Source organism: Myiozetetes cayanensis, unplaced genomic scaffold (genome assembly GCF_022539395.1).
Source record: "Myiozetetes cayanensis isolate MyiCay16 unplaced genomic scaffold, myiCay2020 scf6-25, whole genome shotgun sequence".
NCBI lineage: Eukaryota > Metazoa > Chordata > Aves > Passeriformes > Tyrannidae > Myiozetetes > Myiozetetes cayanensis.
Genome location: NW_026087853.1, coordinates 31,686,472 through 31,708,967, shown reverse-complemented (window position 1 = coordinate 31,708,967; position 22,496 = coordinate 31,686,472). Strand labels below are relative to the sequence as shown.

General features: G+C 37.2%; 1 protein-coding gene across 23 annotated transcripts in view; it reads right to left on the bottom strand.

The window, feature by feature from the left end:
• GPHN (gephyrin) overlaps window positions 1-22,496 on the bottom strand; it is a 285,353-nt gene that overhangs the window by 110,984 nt on the left and 151,873 nt on the right. For 12 of the 23 annotated variants that reach the window (XM_050334967.1, XM_050334971.1, XM_050334970.1 and 9 more), the window contains one exon: window positions 16,101-16,139. The exons of the other annotated variants lie outside the window; for them this stretch is intronic. In XM_050334967.1, the coding sequence (XP_050190924.1) occupies window positions 16,101-16,139 (39 nt within the window). The remainder of the gene's footprint in view (window positions 1-16,100; window positions 16,140-22,496) is intronic. 23 annotated transcript variants of the gene reach the window in all.

Below are 22,496 nucleotides of genomic sequence, written 5' to 3'. Positions count from 1 at the left end.
AACTGCCTCGAACAGAAAGGAAAAAGTGTTTGAGAATAAGCAAAGACTTCCTTCTCTTCCTCATCAATCTCATGCATTTTCCTATTGAATTTTCCCAGGCATGAGAAGAGTAGATCAGTCTGTGAGACAGAAAACAAAAATTTGCAAAGGGAAGCCCATGTAGCAGGCAGGCAGGAAAATAGTAAAATGGTAATGATAGTGGCCAGAGGCTGAGGCCTTCCCTTTCAATCATGTCAGCAAAACAGTGTTTCCAAATAGGCTGGTGGCTTTTATTCACAAGCAGTCCGTATGCAGTGGGCACTGAGAAGTCTGAAAGCAGAGCCTGAAAATTCTTGTCTTTTTAGTCCTTTTTTCCACAAAGGGAATTAGATGGAAAATCATGCACAACATTATGTCCTTACTTCCTAACACTAATTTTCTTGAATGCACAATCCATCCAGTCTCCCAACTTCTAACTTTAGTTAGGACACAACATCTTAAAGACTGCTTACAGTCCCACCCTCTCTTCATTTCTCCCACAGTAGTTGCTGTTCAGTGGATCACACTGTTTCATGCTCTGAAATAAGATTCTAACTTATTTGGCATAACTAAACTGCTAGCAATGATCATAAAACTGTGAAATTTGTGGTATAACAGACAGTCAAACTACAACACTTTGATGGTACAGCTATCAAACAGAAATAGAAAAGAGCACCTTAAATATAAGGATACGCCGAATAAGCTGAATTTTCTTGGCAGTTTGATATAGCAAAATAATAAAACGGAAAAAAACCAGGCAAATCATATTGTGGGAAAGATTCAGTTATAAATCACATCCTTGTACTTTTGTAAGTTTTTAGTTTACAAATAGAAAAATAAAGTCCTAGAGAAGGAAAATTACAGAATCAACAAAATCTAGGCATCCCTATAAGAAGGATCCAGGAGTCCTATACTAGTTATACGGAAAAAACACTTAGAGGAGGCAATAAATAAAACAGAAAAAAAAAATTCTTGAAGAGTACAGATATTCATGTGTCCATATTGTCAAACACTGTAACTAACATTTAACATATTTTAAAGGAATACGTCAGTATCAGAAGACATCAGACACAGCTACCATGTAAACCTTTGGCTATTTTATTAATAAGCAAACTGGTTATGTGCTCAGTTGTGGGAAGTTGGAACTTTGGTTTATACAAAACCAAGCAACATCAATTCAGTAGCTGACACCACAGCCTCTTTTATTTGAAGCACAGCATGATGGTTTTAGTATCTACAATCCTATACTCGGAAACAAAAAAGTCATTTAAATACAATCCAGTGACAGTGCTTCTACACAGGGGAAATGAGAAGAAGTGGCCTTGGAATGATGTAGACAAAACTAAAACCTATCCATGGAGGAAGATTACCTTAGGATACCTGCTGAGGTATTAAATTATCAATCACATTAAAAATTCTTAAGACCATCCACAGACCTGATGATTTTTATAATACAGAAGAAAAAGGCATTGCACTGGTGGAGACACTTTGCTGACAAAGAAAAAGCTGGTGAAACATGGAATTCTCTGTGTGCATACATAGGAAGTCTGTATCTATGCCTTTTATTTTCAGCTAATACCAAGCTTCAAAGCTATTCAAAACCGGTTTTAAATATAAAGTGCATTTTGAAATTTATTTTTTGCCCTTGAGCACAGTGACACTTTGAAGATATCATTAGTTAAAATTCTAAACAGGCTTCAAAGGTAGTACAAGATTCAAGAGAGTTCCATAAACAACAATCCTGCAGCTCAGGGAGTCCTTCAATGAAATTCAAGTCCATTCTCCAACTTCACAAGAAAAATGACCTTCACAAAATGTCACTGCTAGCAGGTAATATGATTATTAAAAATGTATAGACTAAGCAACAAAATCTGAAAGGGCACGAAGTCCAAACAGCAGTACAGTCCTCAACAGAAGTTTCTAAAAATACTTGTTTCAAAATATATGCTTATATTTATTTCTGCAGGCAGACCTCTACAAACATGGGAATGCTTCTGGTTTCCATATTTGCAGCCTTACTGCATGGATGTTAAAAAAACTACTGCTGCTAAGTAAACCACTTTTACAGTGACATCTGCTCTTGAAATCAGTCACTGGATAGCCCACTTTTGGAATGCCCTCAAATAACAGGACTTAAAATGTGCAGTGTACATGAACTGAAATAACCATCACACTGGGAAGGATGCTCTTAATTAGCTATATATATTTGAATGAAATTAACAGCACTGCAATGATTTACAGATAACTTCTGTCTATCTGTTACAACTCTTTCTTTCACCTAGCAATATACCTAAGTGTTGGTGGCCAGGTTTTCTACCATTTATTTCAGTATTTTTCCCTTGAAAGAAGGGTGGAGGAGAGTTAACTGTCTGGTACCAGCACCTACCTGCACGGAAACTGTTAAAGAATTAGTGACTCAGCACCTTCTACATTTTACCAGTACTCTAGTAAGGCTGAATTAAGACTGTTCAGCCTTATTACAAGGACAAGGTTTTTGTTGATAGTCTCACCATCAGCCAGCTGTGGCCTGCTGCAGGGGGTCATAATGTTGGCACAGAATGAATCACAGATCAAGGCTGTTGCCACTGACTCTCTTACAACAGCAATGACGACACTGCTGGGCACAAGCAGGAAAAAATGAAGGTATTTTGTTCAGAGCTGTCACACTGATGCCTTAACCAGGACTGAAGGTATATACTGATTCTCAAACCTGAGGCTGATGACTATATAAAAGGTAGGTGAAAAATACTGGAGTAAAATTGCATAAAATACTAAAATGACAGCAAAGAAGTGTCCCCAGTTTCTCATGCGTAAGGTGGTAGTGCAAAAAAAGACAGATGCATACAAGATGGATGTAGGTGGAAGAGAGGGTTTCCACAGAAGCAGAAGCACTTGAAAATAAAAGCAAGAGTTCAGGAGACAGACAGAAATGCACAAAAATCCAGTCTGGAGGTTGCAAAGAAAGACAAGGTTTGTAGTTTAGATAGCAGAAGGAAACATGGGAAGAAGGAAGCTAAAGTGGAAAGGTAGAATTGCGGAGAGGAAGTCCCGGCAGTAGGATTGTCAGAAGGGCAGAAATGAGAGTAGAATGAGAGCAAGTGAGTGAAGTGAGTGGGATGGAAAATAGCAGGGAAGGCTGGAAACAGATGATTTTTAAGGTCCCTTCTGATCTAAAGCATTCTATAAGTCTATAAAAGAATACTGCACAAGGCAACTTGGACAGACAATACATGAAGGAAAAACTCAGGTGAAGCAGAAAGTAAGGCAGGACATGACAGAAGTGTCAGGCTGTGAGGGAACCACGGAGATAGACAATGGGACTGAAATAAAATGCTAGCTTCTACTCCAAAGAGGAGAAGTAGGGACAAACAATTTAATTATTCAGGATTTACTAACAACGTCTATGAGAGCAGAACTTCTTACATTTCATTGCTATATGAATAAATCCAACTGATTTTAAAGCACATTTTTGATTGTTTACAAAGTGCCTTTTTATTGGAGTTAGGGCATTATGTTCCCAAACCAACTGATATATTTTTAGATATGTTTGACGTAGTTGCAGTTGCTTAACAGATGGCTCGCTGCCAACTGGTTTCACAGAGTTCTCTGCTGCTTCACTGCCTTTCTTTGCCTCTACATAAATTAAGTTAGTTCAGTTCCTAACCTGTGGAAGCCCTCCCAGGCAGTTTTTGGAGTATATAGCCACTGCAGCCTGATTTAATTAAAAGACCTAGGACTATTCTTCATGAAATGTTCAGAAACTCCTTATCTTTGTCTTTCAGGTACTAAGCATAGCAAAGTTTGACCTCAATAGTAAGTAATCATTTGAGACATTTTGTATACTCATCAGCAGTTTTTGGACAGTAATATAGTTTTATTTCTTCAACTAAAATGCAAATATGAGACTCAGAATTCATAATAAATTCAACTAAATTAAGATGACAGAGACTGCCTCGGTGGAAAATGTTATTTCTGTTGAAAAAGTAAAAATCTATGACTCTGCATAGCATATCATAGAGCTATATATGCAAAGTAATGGACAAATTTGCAGATAATTTACATTTAACAGACTATAGAATTGGCACTGATAACATTTTATTACCTTTTTGAGCTTTTCACTGAAAGCTGAAATCTTGGAAGGGTCTAACAAAAGAAATACCTGTATACCCTCTGCAACAGAGCTCACAGACCCCAGTCAGACCTCAGAACAGCAGAGAAAGGACTAGAGAGAAAGATCAGTCAAATATGCAACAAAAAGGTCAGTCACGTCTGTCAACCAGTTGTGTAAGAAGTATATACTCTAGAAAAAAACATTGTATCTCTCAGCCTGGAGATCAGATGCTTTCTTCAAGGTTATTTAGAATACCTCTGCTGGAGACAATACATGTGCCAGTAATTTTTATTTACAAGTCAGCTATTTCAGCTTATTGCCTTCTTCCCTACTCTTATCTTGCAGGGGAAAAAATAGAGCTTACATGGAGCTAGACTGATCAGAGCTTCTTGCCTAAAAAACACCTACCTATTTCTTCTCCATGTGCAATACAAAATACAGGTTTCAGCAGTTGGTTTCTTTCAATACATTGAAAAGGTTTTGGATAAGGATCAGTTTTGAGTCAACTCATTTTCACCATCTTGCTGTCTTCCTATTCCCTGCTACCAGTAACCTGTGTAATGACAATCTGTGTCTTTTTTTTATGGATGTAAGGCTTGACAGGAACTGTGCTCTTTGATGTTTTCCAAAATCAAATTTCTTTGGCTAATTGCTTGGTTAACTTGACACATGGATAAAAACAATCATGAATGCTATGGCTGCAAAACAACCAAAACCAAGTAGGCTTGTAAAAGTCTTTCCTGTCGTCAAAGTTAACAATCTTCTAACAACATAGTGGCCCTAATACTTCTTTAGAGTGCTGCAGTAAGAGATACACCATGTAATGGTTGTTTTTTCATAGTATGCAATTAGGATTATCACTGATTTCACAGTATCAAATCACACAGATCCGTGTAAGTCAAGAGGGCAATGTACAGCTGCTTCCAGACAGGATGGATCCCAGAAGCAGGTGTTTGTTGTCATTCTAGAGCTTTTGACAGATTCACACCCACACCAATGAACCACATGCACCTTAGAAAGGTAATAGCCTGACAGTTGTAATTTCCTCTGTTAGTGCTAATGATAAAAACCCATCAGCAGCTGTATAGTCCTAGGGTAGCAGAGGATAACTGATGTAAGGCTAAATTAAGCAGCAATCACTATGTCTGGGCTCACAGGATGGACTTGTGCTGGCTAGGCAGAGATTAGTCCAGTTCTGACCCTGATGTGTGTATTTGTTCCTCCTCATGAAATGACCATCGAGCTTCTGTCTATTTAACTGTAAAGTAAGAAACTCAGTCTGAGACTGAGCCTCGATTTTGATGTTCCTGTTTGGTATTTTTGATTTCAAATGCAGTTATCCCTGTCAGACACATATAGACACATACTGAGAGCACTCTCAGGTTTTGTTTCTTTGGTTGGTTGTTTTTTGTTTTTGTTTTTGTTTTTTTTTTTAAATGTAAAATAAAACAAAACATGTCTAACCATATTAGGGTGGCTTACTCTACCACCTTTACCTCTTCTCAGTGGTGATATATATTCCTCTGTAACTGACCAGATTCCATATTCTTTTTCCTCTTTTCTGAACTTCACAGCCAAAGGTAAATGAAATCCTGATTAACATAGCCAACTAAAAATGAACTCTACAAACTGGTGTATCTGCCCACACCTATAATGCACTGACAGTAATTCTGCAGTACAAGAATACTGCTTGCACTCTCAGCATATTTGCAGTGATTCTGCTGCCACCAAGAACCTAAATATCACAGAACGGTCCTGCAAAATTTATCTGCTGTTAGATTAAATACAGACTCTGTTTTCTCTCTCCCTATATCCATGATTCTGCCTGCAAATTGCCTGCTCTGAATTCCCTCACTCCCTTCACTGGGACCCATCAAACCATTTATTGTAGCCTAATGCCTACAGCATGAGACTCTGGTGCCAGGAGCTAATTCAGTATCCTCCATGTTTATAAACCAGTATCAGTGAATTATTTTATCAGTACAATTCTCCACTGTGTATATGACCAGAAGCACCTCTGACAATACTCATTGACTTACGCATGACCAAGCCATGAATACATCTAATTCTCAATAACTGGACTCCACTGACGCTTATTCTTGTAAATAATTATATATTATTATTATAAATAAAATGTTTGTTAACTAATAAAAATCTTAGTATTTCTTGTAACTTTCCTTAAAAGCTCATTTTCTTCAACTGAAATCAAAATAATTAAAATATTTACTTACTAACAGTTTCTTTTTTACTTACAGGTTGCAAAACATTTGGTGGAAGATACTTGACATTTTATACACAATAGAGAAGCTGAAAATTTAAATTAATATACCAGAAAGACCAACAATGTGGAATTTGTAAATTATTCCTCCACTTCAGCAGATCTATACCTAAATTTTGAGCTAAACCTGGTTGCATCTAATTTACATAAACTTCATATATCAGTGATTTGTCTGCCCCATTTGTGTAATTGAAATGTTAATAAAATTGATGTATTTGGGCAACAAACCATGTGTATTTTTAAAATATCACTTCTAATAGATATTAAGTGTTAACATTTTTATTCCTGTTTGCTAAATGAAGTTTTAAGATCATAAATAGGTATAAAATATTGACCATAAATCCTAATCTTAACTTTATGATACTGCCTAGCCCCATACATTGTCAGAAACCCATAAGAACAATCATTTTTCCTAGCTGTTAAGCAAACAAATAGGACACTAAATGCTTTTCTGCACTATAAGGAATGCATTTAGGGTCTACGAAGTTGCACACAGCCCACCAGACACATATGTTACAGCTGTCTAATTGTGTAGGTTAAGCCAGTGCCAAAAAGCAGATTATCTGAAACGGTGGAGAGGTTAGGAGGATTAGCTTGTTAAAACAACAGCTGGAAACAAGCCACTGCACTTAGTACAAAGAAGGGTCAGGTGTCTACTTCCTTTTTCAGCTCTCTTTTTCATGTGCAAACTGCTGTACTTCCAACTTGAACTCTACCTTGTGCAAGAACAAATCCTTTTCTGTTCAGTAAAAGTAGTGCAGTTGAAGACTTCCCAGTAAAGATAGTAATACCATTCTGCTATTATAAAAACACTGTTAAAATTTTAGCTATTAATAATTACTATTTGTTTAAGTTTTCCCCCAGTTACTTCAAACTGCTTTATATTTAATACAAAATGTAAAAACCTAGGAAATCTAGCCCAACTTTCATATAATTCTCTAAAATTTGAAGAAAAGGAACAAAACCTGAGATGTGAAAAATTTTGTTCTCTGCAAATCACAGTCATGCAGCAAAAATGAGAGAAGTATGGGTATCTACACTATTTAAATAAGAATTCTAAATAACTGAACTGTAGAATGTAGGTCATTCAGATTCTCATGAATGTAATGAGCTTTAACTAATAGTTAATAATCTTCTAGACTACATATGTATACCAGAGTGGAGTCAGGGTACAGTTAGCTTCATTTCAAAACTAGTGCCAAACTTAGATTCTTCTATACAGGGGAGGGAGGGTGTGTTTGTGGGTTGGGGAAGTATACTAAGCAATGAAGTCTAGAACTACTGTGATATTAGGAAAAGAATAGGCACTATTCCTTAGAGATTCTCATCAGTACACATAAAGAATGAGGTCACCAGGTAGAAATGCACACTGCTTTTTTTTTTAAGAACTTGCCCAGTCTCTTGGTCAGTGAAAGAACCAAAAGCTTTTACTTGCAATTTCACTGCTGTAAATAAATAATTTTGTAATGCTTCAGCTCTTGCACTTCAGTTACTGAAACTCAGATATAGAACTCCTTTCTTTTGAGGACATTGTCTGATGTTTCCTAACATTTACTACCTTCTGCCAAGAACAAGTACGGCATATGAAATTTTGCACTTTTAAAAGTCAAGTTTCTGCCACAGGTAAAGTAGCTCCTCCAAACAATTTCAGATTTCAAATCATCTGTGTTGAAGATTTAATAAAAACCAATGCTTCCTGAAATACACCTTCTACACTACAAAGGATGGACTAATGAGTGATAATATTTCAAGAACACACCATGGTAACACAAGAATTACAAAAAGTACTTTACTTTCTCTTAAGGTTCTCTTACACAGTATCTTTACTCTCCAAGTAAATGATAAAGCATCTCTAATAACAGCAGCTTTAAGGTACTTCTGCCATAACCTAAAAATTCCTAAAAAGGATTCTTTTGTGACACACACTGATGCAATTCATGTGTTCAGAATCTGAACAGTTGTCACTTTTGGCACATGTGAATGATTCCTTTATTAGAACTGAACAACTAAACGGATTTTGAATGACCTACTGTGCATTCTGTCAAACAATTTCCTATACAGGATTTTTTAACTTCTGACACAAATTACAATTTTTTCCTCCAAGATTCTCATGGAAACAATTGAATGAAAATGTTTCTCAAAGAAGATGGAAAGTACTTTGCTGAGACTGCTGCAGCACAGAGCACCAAAATAGAAGACAGTAGAATTCCTAATCTATACTGAGTGAGGAAAATTAAATACATCGAGTTAACCTTTTCCTCTGGCATTTGATTTTACTATTTAATTAATGGTTTACAATACTTTACAGTAATAGTTAACAAAATAATAAAAAACCCAACCCAGTATAGAATATATTCCCTATATTACACTGCTCCTAAGATGTTTACTATACATATTTCCAAAATGCCAGTTTCTTCCAGTTTTAGAAGATGTTAAAGTATCTTTCATGCCCTAGGTAAAATCAATTCAATCATTTATTGACACTATTCAGCTGTGACAGATCAATGCTTTTACTAACTCTTCACACTGTATAGACATATTATGCCAGTTTACTTCCCAGCTGGACACTCATAATTTTGAAACCCTGAAGTTGTTACAATGTACACACCTTTTCATTAATACAGATATAGCAACACAGGTATATAAGCACCTCCCCTCACATACAATTCTGCTGTGCTTGAAGCAGCAGACCATGTTGTGCTGAAAAATCTTGTTGCTTTTTAATAAAATTCACTTTGTGTCCAAACTTTGTCAGCAAACTGATTTTTATACCAGCAGTGTATAAGTGGATCACTGAGAAACAGGAGTAGCTTTTAAGAACTGCTAAGACAAAAGAGATCCTTAGATAGGCACAGTGCACAAGCTAGTTCTTGCTCCACGTACTCAAAATATAGACAGGGTTGGACTCTTGCAATGAATGCTACGTATCTCACTACCACATCAGGTTTCTCTGCAATGTCAGGGCAGGGTATTCAGCATGCTGGGTAGGGGAAGCTGGTGAGTACCTGCTGGTGAATAGCCTGAGGCCCTGCTGCAAACTGAGAGAAGAGGAGAGGGAGGTTCGGGGCAGGGGAGGAAGGAGAGAACAGCAGTCACGCAGTGGGCATCCCTGTTGGAGGTGTCTGCCCACCCTCCTCCCCCCAGGTATCGGTTGTGGTCTGCATGGCAGGCAAACACCAGCCCTGAAGGGCACCACAAAGCTCATCTCGCACAGCTGGCAGGGCTGGGGTGAGCTTTTACCAGCACTGAGGGGATGCCCAGGCCTAACATCCCTCAGGCCACAAGGGTAAGCCCAGGGGGTGCCAGTGGAGACACTAAACCATTTCCTGGCCATGGCTTCCAGTCAGACATACTGATACAGAGCCAGTCAGCCTGCTGTGGGGTTGGTGAGGCACTGGAGCAGGTCACTGTGAGGGTGGTGAGGCCCCATGTAAGAATAGTTGTATTTTAGGAAGAATTTGTATTGGGAAAGCTAGAAACTCGTTTTCACTTAGGAAGCCTGCTAAGTGCCTTTTTTAAGAGGGTTAAATGTTTTCTTTAAGTGTACAACAACTACAAACATCATACTCCTAAGCAGATTAACTTAAGTGAAAAAGATCAGACAGCTGTGTTTCTGTATAAGATATACAGGTGATGGAAGACAATAATTCAGAATAACAATAATTCATAAATCAGATGCACCTAAGGTTAGCTGCCCAATACTATGTATCTGACTAAATGAATTATATTTTAAAAAGTCCTCTTTAAAAAAAAAAAAAAAAAAGGTTAACAAGGAAAAGAAACAGAGACAAAAATATTTCTGGGGAAAATATAGACTATCTAAACAATTAATTGAGAAAAACCCACACCTTTAGCTAGGTTAGAAAATCCATCTTTCTTATCATTAAGAAAAATCAAAAGAAAATATCCTCTTGCCAGCAAACAGTGATGACAGTTAATAGAAGCTTCTCATTAAGATGCTGCAGGAAACAAAATTCCTAGGAGACAAACACATTAAAAGAACTTTGAGCCTTTCTCTGTTATTCTCAGTCCAGGAACAACCAGTGCTGACCAGCAGAAATCAGTAAAATATGCATGATGTGTAGAAGATTCTGAAAGAGACTGCAGTGTTAGGTCTTGCTGTTTACGGATAAATTCCGTATACCACTGGATACATAAGTAGTATTTGTTTTCAAAGAACAACTGGTCAGCTCATTGTAGGAAGTGGCAATAACCCTATCATTTTTCACTCTTGAAAAGGAACTGTAGCTCAAAAACTCAGTCAAAATAAAAGGTGTAAGGCGTAGGTTTCATTCAGCTTAGAAATCTGCGAAATCCTCCACTTCATGGATGTGCATGTTTGCAACACTACACAAAATAAAGCTTATTTCCTACTCACTCAGCCTATCTCCAAAAAGGTTGCAAGAAAAAAGTCTAATTAAGGTGTACAAATATTTCCTGAAAGCAAATAGTGAGGGTGGAAAAGACTGACTAGTGTTGTTATGATGTTCTATGAAAGCAAAGGCCAAATCAAACAAAAGCTTAGGTGCAGTCTCATATAACATTTCCCAACCACTACATAAATCTGACTTAATGAAACTACCAAATGCAGTGGAAGAAGCTCAAGCAAATCATACAATAGTTTGAGTTGGAAGGGACCTTTTAAAGACCATCTAAGTCCAACTCCCCTGCAATAAGTAAGGACATCTTCAGCTACAGCAAGTTGTTCAGAGCCCCATCCCAGCTGACCTTGAACACTTCTAGGGATGGGGCATCCACAGCTTCTTGCAACCTGTACCAGTGCCTCACCACCCTCACAGTAACGAATTTCTACCTAATATCTACATTGACCCTCCTTCAGTTTAAAACCATTCCCCCTTGTCCTATTGCATCAGATCCTGTTTGTTTCCATCTTTTTCACAGCCCCCCTTAAAGTACTTAAAGGCCATAATAAGGCCTCCCTGGAGCCTTCTCTTCTCCAGGATGAATCTAAAACCTGTCTGGGCAGAACAGCAGCAAAATGTACTGGGAGGAACAACTCTGCAATAGTCACTGATACACTACTTTGCATATCCATCTGTAGGAATAAGGCCTAAAGCCGTGAGATATGTGGAAAGGAATTAATGTGGACCAGATGGCCTGCTGATGGACGTGGGATACCCCTCACTAATATATACAGTGGCTGCCCTCCACTTTTATCATGGCAGCAACAGGATATTTGATTACAATCTCATCTTCGCTTCTCCCAAAAGTATAAATTTTGCTTTTAAAATCATCTTTGGCAGAGGATGAGAATACAACCCCATTCTGCAGACAAGTCAGCAGGCTTGGTCCTCTCTCCTCCCCAAAGATGAGATGCATCTTCGTAAGATTTGTGCCTCTGACTGCATCAGAGCATATCTGGGAAGACTTGTACATAGCACCATACACTTACATCTTGTAGATCTAGTGCATTTATCACAGTGAATTTACCAAGAATTTATAACATGTTGCTTCCATGAACTACACTACTCGTGAATCTGCGCTTGTGGAAGTCCTTATGGTATGCAACCAGACTTTTGGTGCCAAACCAGTTGCGGTCAGAAAGTAAGCTGGTTGCACCCAGCCTCTCTGATCTCTGGGGACCAGCTGGAAAGCAATGGGATTTATTCTCTGCCGAATTTCTGTACCTGTACAGGAACTCATCTCCTCATTTTTACAACAAAAGCTCTTTACCCACTAAGTAAGGAGGTAACACTAGAGAGACACTCGAACTTACTCAGTATCAATATTCATTCAGCAAACTGTTCCATGAGTTGAACACCAAAAGCCTTTGTCAATGATGACAATGCACAAACCAAAAGGCATATATGTTCTATAGCACAAGTTTCATCTAAGACATTCTTGTCTAAAATTAACCAAACAAATTTTTCAGACTGAATCCAGAAGCAATATACAGACTTAAGAAAATTTGAAGTTGATTCTGAGTTGATATGATTGCCAGACACATTATTGTTAAAAGAATAGAAAACTTCAACTGAAACCGAAGGCAGTGGATCAGGGCAGTAACACACCTCCTGGAAATCCCAAGGGTAGGAAAATAATGATACACCTGTCTTTCTTTCTGAGTGCAAAAGGCCTGTATTAGTTAGGAATTTGGGGATTTTTTTCAGAAACAATGTAAGAAATTAGTTGCTTAGAGGCTGCAATGTTCTATAATCAGAAAGGATTCCTTTAGAAAACAGAGAAGAATAAAGAAAGCAAATGGTAAAAAAAATAATTGGAAATTAAAATTTGTGTTGAAGTGAAGAAAATATATGAAAACCAGTCTCTATCCTGACAAATAATTTGTAGGATTTAGATATTGGACTTCAGGAAATGACTATGAGAACTATAACAGTGGGTTTTTTTTAATCAGAGATAATAAGGAAGGAAAAGAGTCTAACAAGAGGAATAAAACCAATACAATTAGGCTGATAATAGGAAATTCAGTTATCCTGGAAAGTCTATGAGCTGGAAAGACTTGTAAGTCTTCCTGACTGTTCCAAAAGCTAATTTTTGGTTGAAAAGTGCAGGACAGACTAAAGAATACCTTAGGAAAAATACCCAAAACCAATAAACAGAAAACAGCAATAACAAAAGATCAAACCCCCTTCCCCCAAAAAACCCTATTAAAAAAAAAAAAGAAATATTAAATAATGTTGTATATCACTGTTACAGGGATTTCATAGAGAAGACTCTACTCCCAGGGCTTTGTGTGCAAAATTTTTCACTGTTTCTTTAACCAAATCTTGACTCGTTTATAAGACAAAACCTACAATGCATTCTTTCAACTTACCACAGACTTTTTTTAAAACCAATTTAAATATTTGTACCATGGTCACCACCAAGTGACCATTTGATCAGATGGAAAACTTACTTATCTTGATATGTTACAGTGCACCTGGCTGAGACACTATTGCATCAGTTCTGTGGTAGGTATAGTTTTCAACTAAGAAAATTACACACATTCAAGAAAAAGCATTGTGTTCATTTTCCTCTGGTTTTTGCTGCTTTTCTGCATGCTGAATTTATGTATCTTGAATACCATTTGAAAAAAATCCCCACATTTTTCTGAGATATTAAGTTTTAAAAAACTTTATTCAAATAACTGAAATGATACATTAAAAAATTACTTATGGTTCTTGGGATAAGAAGTGAGTTCTAGCAGCATCCTGCAGCCCTGCAGCACTAGAGTGAATATTCCTCCCCCTTTCCAGCACCTGATACACCTCTCAAACAACAGCCTAGGGAAGCATCACAGTAACACTGTGACTTAAAGCTTGGAGAAAGATTTACCACTGAGATCTCTTCTTGACACCACACCCTTCAACAGCATGAAGCTGGTGGGAAGTGAGAGACTGCCAGCCTACCGGAGTTTGTGAAGTTGTGAAAAGAATATGCTCGGAGAAGCAAGGGAGGGTTGGGAAGGCTGAGAAGAGAGAGGGACAGGAGAGCCTACGAGAGTGTAAAGGAGTAAAGGTGGGCATTCACGTCCCCTGGTTCCTTGGAGCAGAATACAAATTTACTGGCTTCTAGAGGTTAATGTCAGAACTGGGAGAAAGCTCCTACTAGCTCTAAGAATATTGTCAGCTGTCCTGGGAGCCATCCTCCACAGCAGTAAGCTGCTATTGGGAGCATGGGAACAAGGTGCTCTCCCACAGCCTTCCTCTGATTCCAAAGCTGGTCTTGCACTTGGTGAAGGAGACTACTGACTCAAGGGCTGCTGCCTCTATGCTTAGACATAATTTCACATATTTAAGGTACCTTTGAAGACAGCAAAAGTACTATTAAAATATCTGAAGATATTAAAATCTAGAGTTAAAAGAACATAACATACAATTTATTTAAATGTAGTAAGAATTTATTATGAAATTATGACAGGGCTCATGACGACAGAATATTTTCTCCAGTTCCTAGTTGCTGCTGGACTCAAAAACCCAATTAAACACATACATAATAAACTAGAAACTGTGGCAGAGCTACAAAAAGACAGGTCAAATAAACTGAATTAAAAGAAGAGGCAGGAAATCCTGCTTCTTATTCTAAGATGTGACAATGATTTATTCCCTTACTATGGACCTTACCAATATAGTCAAGTCCTTGTTCTTAATATGTGAGAGTGTGGTAAGAGGTTTCTGTAAACTTGCAATTGACCATTCTCCCAGCACAGAAAGAGTGGGAAGCAGCAAGTAGGCCACACTGTGGTTTGGTAATGCTGTACTGATCCAATGGGTTATTTAGATTAGCTACAATCCTCTGTTTAAAATTAAGAGGTCTGTAAAATTTCTTACTTAGCTCCTTTGATCCACTGTGTTTAATAAACACTGCTCTACATTCAAACCTTAATCTTTCTGAGCCTCAGCAACAGATTGTTTTTTCCCCCTGTTATTACCTACCTTCAATGGATTCTGAGAATTATGGTGGGTAATATTAGCATTGGAGTAATTATTTAGTATTGAATTTAATACCAAATACAGTATTACTGAACAGTAATACACCTATCAAATAAAGCAATGGAAGCAAAGACTAAATAAAATTTGTTTTGGATTTGGTTTTCTTTTCTTCATAAAGTCAAAAGGGTTTTGAGCAGTTCGATGAAAAAGCTGAATGCTGGTACTGAGATCAGTTTTTGGTTGGTATGTTGAACTGAATCAGATCATGAAGGAGCCAGACAATATTTTTTCCCCATTCCTTACAATTCTTCTTAATCTTTTCAGACTGGTACATATTTAGAAATAAAATCTAGGCAGATGGGCAGGACAATATGATAGAAATGCCAGGCATAAAAGCAAGTGGATAGGACAGCAAAAGAGCAGGTATCAGTGAGTAAGCAGACCCAAAGAGCAGCAAAGGGACACTATATTCAAGGATCAGGTGAAAAGGCAGAAGGAAAATGCCAAACATCCAGCAAATTGCTAAAGCAGTACCAAACAGTCATCAGGTGTGCCAAGCAGTAGAAGAGCAATTTCACAAAGTCAGCAGATGCACTCAGCAGAAAGGCAATGCCAGGCACTTGGAGCAGGAGACAGGGCAGCAGAAGGCCAGTGCCCATGTACAGTCAGACTGAAAGGACAGTAAGGAGGCGACACATGCCGTTCAACAGATGGACAGGGCGGTAGGTAGTCAGTGTCAAGCAATTAGCTGGTCAAGAGGCAATGCCAGACAGTCAGGCAAAGGGCCAAGACTTCAGGAGGACAATGCCACACAGCCAGCAGGTGGAGAGAATAAAAGACAGTAGTAAATGCCAGGCAGTCCCCAGACAGACAAGTCAGATAAAGACCAAAGCCCACAAATAATCAGATGCAACTTTTGGCAAGGACAAAACATAAGCTTGCCAAATGATCGACAGGGCGGCAGGGTGGCAGTGCTTTTTCAGTAACTTAGGATACCATGAGTGAAACAGTCCCAAGAATCCAGATGCTCACCCTTTGGTAATATCATTTGATCAGAGTGAACCATGAAAATCCACAGGAGAATTGCACACAAATGGAAACAGCAAATGAGTCTGACCCTAGCACTTGGGGAGGCCATGGGACCTTCCTATAAAACAAAAATATGAGAATCCACAAGAAAATCAAACAAATGGGAAAAACTGTGGCTAAAAACTGTTTCTGATGATGATTAAAAAAGCAAAAAAATACTAGCAAAGAATTAGTCTGGAAATGATTGGGTGGGATTGAAGATGTTGCTTACCCCTCTCTGGAGCCCACATAATGGGAATGTTGGGAATTTCTGCAGCAGAAAAACAGAAGAGAAAAGGGATTTCTGACTCCCAGTTCAAGGAAAGCATGTCATTTTAGGACTGGGTAATCTCTTTGGGCAAAAAATAAGAATTCAACTGAATCTTTGCCCATCCCCAGATACGTGCCTTAATTGAGGTTTGTGAAAAACTTAAGAAGACCACATCACTTTCATCTCATGACCTCCCACCCTTGATCCCCAAAACCACACTTACCTCTAGCACCTCTAGTATAAGAGGGGAAAGGGGATGGTCTTGTGAGCTCATTCCCATAGCCACTGCAAAATAGGTTGTGAAGTTGAACAGGAGTACCCATTAGCCACTGCTGGCCATTTGTGAGATAAACTGGAGTCATCATTAGCTGTTACTCATTATTAGTGTATGTTGATGTTCAAACTCAGCTTAGACACATCCACACTCTAATGAAAATAATTAGTCTTACGAACCTCGTGGGGTAAACTTCTTCTAAGTGAGAAATTTAGAAGCACCTTTTTGTTACCTTGAATATCCTCTTCTCTTTAGCTTAAGCACTCTGTTATTTAACATGGTTGTTTTTATAAAAAAATAAACTATGTTTCAGAAATCTTAGCTGCTGCTCTATTTCAGAAACATGTAATGAAGTCTGAAATATAAGAACTGAGAAAATCCTAGCAGTAATAAAGTTCAGCAGTTTGACTCATCTGTCATTTCAGTCATGAGTCTTTCTATTTAGTAAGTATCTTCCTAGAAACTAAAAGTCAACCAACCAAGAATCAAACTTCACTATTTCTGTCCACTTAGAAGTCCACACTGTGTGTGCATTTATCCACCTGCACATTAACTTTTTACTGGCAACACTCAAAACCTACATTCCACTTTGACAAGGTAGTAATATGCAACAAGAAGCCGATTCTTCCCTCTTTTGCAAACTGTAGAGAACCCCACATAATATAAAGGCATCATTAGCTCTCCGGTGCCCTGCTGAATTTGGATTTGGAAAGGTCACAGAGAGAACCTGTATGAACTTGCCATGCACTCATACACAAAAAATCTCTTAAGGAATACAGTAGTGACAGGCTAAGCTGATGGAACATTATTTATACTGATCCTCTGGGTATCACCCACTTATTCTTCTTGTAGCTGAGCAAGGCATAAGAATAACAGAGGTTAATACAACTTCAAATTTAGAAATTGGGGTCATAGAAAAGAATTTCTTCCATATCCAAACCTTCCTGTGTCAAACACTACTATCTGGGTTTAGAACAAAATGGTAGGAAATTTAGGACGAGAAGATCGAGAGTCTTCCATCGTATGATTAGAAATGGCATAAACCAGTCAGGAATTGCAAACACAAATTAGAGCACAAGGCAACTAAAAAATCCTGTGATTTTGTGGCCAGTAGCAACTACAATTAGATGCACCACATCAAGAACAAAATTGCTATCACTTTCTCTCTGAAGGAAGATCTTTCAAGCTCAATGAAAACAAACTATGACAAACTGATCTCAGTATACCATAAGAAAATGTTTATTTGTGGAGGAAAATCCAGAGGTTTTTTTAATCCAGTGAAAGTTTAAATGTCAACAATTAATAAGGGTAGATTATGCACCTCACTATTAATTTAGGTATTCCAATTAAAAAATAACTGGGAAAATAATATATGCATGAAGGTACAAGAAGCTAAAATATAGTCTAAATTAAGGTTAAAAAGTAATAATTTTCTTGTCTATAATTGATAAGACTTTCAAGCCTGAGTGTGACATTAGTCATTTTGGTTTTGTATTTTGGTAGTTATACTGAGTCAACATTTTGCTAAAGCTTCACTGCTCCATGTAGTAGCAATTAGCAAAAGCAGGTGAAGGACTACTTATAATCCTAAGAATAACTCCTGAAGCCAGTTGCTTTCCAAGACTCTTCTAGTTTCTTTCCACTTAGTGGCTGGAAAGGCTCCTACACAGCAGGCAAGCAGTAAATGAGAAATTCTCTATTCTTTAATAAGTATTAGTTTTAATGATCAACTATGTTAATAGTGAGTCATTTTGCTATTTTGGTGTGCCTATGTCAAAAGGACTAACTCACTCAATTTTTCACACATCTTAAATCCAAACTAGTATTTGCCCTCTAGTTATCATGTATTTAGGCTGCCTTCACAAAGAGGTCTTCCTAACATGTCTATACAAATTTTTTGTTAATTTTCTCCGTATTAAGCTTTTACTCTTTGCAATAGACCATGACCAGAAAAAAATGACACATTAAGGGCAAAAACTGTGTAATTACAGGCCTGACAATGTTTTCAGGATTATTTTCCCTTAACTTGATGTTTAATTTTTTTTTTCAGTTTCCTATTATCTTCTCTGAAGTGATGCTTTAATGGAAACTATTTTTAGAAATGCTTAAGAGGAAAAAATTTCCAAAAGTTCCAAATTTAAAATTTATTATGCAGAAGTTCTATGGCAGGCCTATTTTTCTTTCCACAGTTACAGAAAGGATTGCAAAATATATTCACTGTTGTGGCTACATTGCTAATAGGAGACAAGCCAGTTAACAGAGAGCTGTGGGCTCTACAGTGAAAACATGGCTAAAAGGCATCAGTAATACCAAGAGGAGGAAAACTCTTTATCTCAATAAAAAACCAAACTATATCATATTGTTCTTTTGGCTGTATTTTTGGAAATATTTGAGTTCACTAGGATAGGAACCATTTGTCTACCCACAGGACACGCCAGCCTTCTTCTAGCTTCCATTCTGAAACTACCTTGGAATAAAAAACTTATTTTCAAAATTTAAGAATAAAAAAGAGAGGTCTCCTGGCTCATTACTGTGGCTTTGCTCATCATTTTATGAAACATTCAAATCCCTCACTGCTGTTTTACTATCCTTTTCAGCAGAGCTTGCAAATATTCCATACATGTTTGAGAGTCAGAAAACAGAACTTCTATTTGCTATTCCAGAGTATTAAGGACAGATAAAATAAAACAAATAAAAGCTGATCCTCAAATGGGCAAAAGTATCCAAAGGCATAACAAGAATTCTATTATCATTACCTTTATGATATGATGGTCAGACAACTTTACAAAGAAGGTTAATACATTAGTTAAGTAATTTAAAAGTTATTTGTCCCAGCATCCTCAGCCAGTATTTTCAGGGTTTTGCATTTTCAAAAAAGAAGCAGAAGCAACTAATGTGATCCTTTTGAATTCAGGAGATAAAACTGCCTAATTATTGACTTCAGGATCCATTTTATTCAAACTATCTTCTCATCTAACACATACAGAACATAAAGCCAGAATCTAGTTGGGCCTTCCATGCAGGATAATTCATTCAACATCATCCATGACTTCTCTATGGAGTACAAGAAAACTTGAGTTTTATAAGAGATTTCTCCCACTATCAATACTTTGGATTTGACAAAATTAAAATGAAGAATACAGGCCTCCTTAAGGAATTTGTTTGTGTGAATAATCTCCTAAAGAAGGAATCCAACCTCAATACATAAAAACCTTCCACTATTTTCTTATTAGATTTTTCCGGCTCAAGCTTTCTATCACCAGCTATTTTTACAATTCTCTGAAGTAGGCAAAGAAGGCCTTTGGTACCTTACAAAGCCTTTAGTACTGTATATTATTATTTCCCAAAGAAAGTACAGATAAAACCCAAGATATTTCCCAGTTTTCTTTATGATAAACTAAACAGACTGCACTGCGTAACTCTCACAGAAAGCCATCATATATTTTTTGACCTTTTTCTGTATCCATTGTGACATTTGAAACTTTTTAAAAGGGAATGTCAAAAAAAAAATATGCAGCTTTGCATTTTAGACACATCAATTCCATATACAGACAAGTATCCTCTGTATTCCAACACTTCTATTTTCCCCATATTCTTCATAGTTGTCTACGTTGGAAAATCTAGACAGAAACAAGTTGAGAGACATACATTCTTTCAATCCAGTATCTCAGCTAGATTGACACAGACAAAGAACAAGTCAAAACCTGCTGTTTATGCAGCAGAGTATCAAGAATTACCAAGCTGTCTTTATTTATCAAAATAACCATTCTTCAGGAACACTCTCTCTGCATCTATTTCCTTCATCCTTTGGTGCTTTTTTGTTTATTTGGTTGGCTTTTTTGCTTTGTTTTGTGGGGATTTTTTTTGTTGTTTTTTTGGTGGTCTTATTTATTAACCTCTGATATTTGAGTAAATGGAGCTGAAATGGGATTGGGCTTTCTTCTCCCCCACATTTGTCACTATAGGTGTCCTGGCAGCTCGCAGCTGTTCCCATGCAGTGACTGCAGTTGGTGATAGCACAACCAAGCCCTTTTGCAATGATGGTGTGTTACCAAGCTTCCCTGAGAAACTCAAACAAGAGAAGAGAAGAGAAGGGCACTTTTAGCCCTTCGTAAGTCAACTAAATCAGTGTGGAATTTCTCAAGACACAGGCACTTCTGTAACCTGACAGTGTACTGTGTAGTGCAAATAATTTGTATATTGGTTCTCGAAGAAACTGGTAATAGTTGTTAAGTGAAAAGCGTTCTGCAACTAAATATATCAATTCTGTTATAATAGCTTGCCTTCCAAAGAGAGCTTTAAAATCTAAATAAAGAATTTTTAATTAAATTATTATGGCACATAAACATATTTGGATTCTTGCAACACCAAATACAGCTTTTCAAACAAAACATTTTATTGAACTATTAAAGCAGACGGGATAAAGGTCTAATCATGTAAGCTAAGAATTGTCTGGAGGACTAAGGAAAAGGCAATGGTATTTTATAGAGTTGCTGCTAAACTTCTAACAGCGTAGTACAGAATTTGAAGGAGTCTGTCACAGAGCAATCTATTCCATTTAAGCATGTTTGTTGCCTAGATGCATGTGGCAAGGTTTTCTAATTCAGACCCTTTAGGAGCAAGATGGGTTGGAAACAATTTTCTAAGAAATATGAAGGCCTCAAAAGGTCTGATGGCAAGTTACAGGATCAGACATCCATACACAGCATACTTCATTATATAACAGCTCAACACAGGAATCAAACAGTGTGGAGCAAGACCTCCATTAAGAATATGGAAAGCTACAGTCTTAATATAGACTACAAAAATATACATATGCTGAAAAAGGCTATTCAATTGGAGGGTACCTGGAATATTGAAGGGTGAAAAACTGAAACAACAGCCTGGGTAATTAGAGATCGTAAATTTCATATTATTGCTACCACAAAATTACTTATATCCCATGTGAGATGAAAGCTCCATTCCTCCTCATATGGAGCCATCCTGAAGTGACAATTTTGTAAAAAGAAAGTAAGTTTCTTTTGTTTTAATTACAACACTAAAATATTGCTGAAGAAGAACAGAATACTCCTATATCCACAACAAACAATAGTAGAAACCCTGCTGCTCTGAAAGGCACTATTTGAACCAGGGAAGACAAGGCCCTCCATCCCCAATATACTATTTCTAGTTTAAATTATTGCCTTTTAAATCAAAATTGTTATTTGAAAGTGTAAGTCTCAGGGGATTTGGGTTAATCTGAGGGGAACACCTGTTGCTGTGAGAGTATGTTGTGTCACAAGCATCTTCATTAATAGAGTTAAAGTAAACAGACAAAACACATGAAAACTACAAATAATAGACATTAAGAGGGTTGCCAACACTACTTGAGACAGAGAAATTGAAGGATACAGATATTAAAGTAGTCTGTGGAAATAAAATGGAATTTGAAGAAAAATCCTGAGAGATACCTTAGAAAATGGGGGAAAGCCAGGTGATCGAAAATTTGCAATTGGTAGCGATTATAAAAATGCTGTTGCAATTTTGAAGTAAATATACAAAGACCTATATTACAGCAGAATTGGGACCTTCTTCCCTCCAAACATGGCTTCTGTGTGGCTATGTCTGGAGCATTTTGTTCATTCTGAGCATGTTTTTTTCAGAAAAATGCTGACAAATGGAAGGGAGTTACAGAGAACGATGAGCTTTTTTCATGGACTAGAGAACTCTGATGAAAGAATAAACAAATATGCATACATTGTCAGATTAAATGAAAACAAGAATGTGTCTAAATACATTTAAAACCAGTCTATAAGTATTGAAGAATATGAACAGCAAGAACCAAAAGAAGCATTCATAAATTTTCCAGAACACTGGAAAAGGAGGAAGACTATAAGGAAACATCTGTCTGGTTTTACATGCTGGAAAAGAGCTCTTCTATGTTTCTTCTAAAGCATTATTTTAAAACTTCAGGGCTGAAAATTCTCTGCAGCGTGGATGAACTATTTGTGAATACACACAGCAACACAGCTCAAGAATGTCTAGCATCAGCTGAGGCACAATAAGTTGTTTGCTACTGCTATTACCTAAGTACATAAAATTAG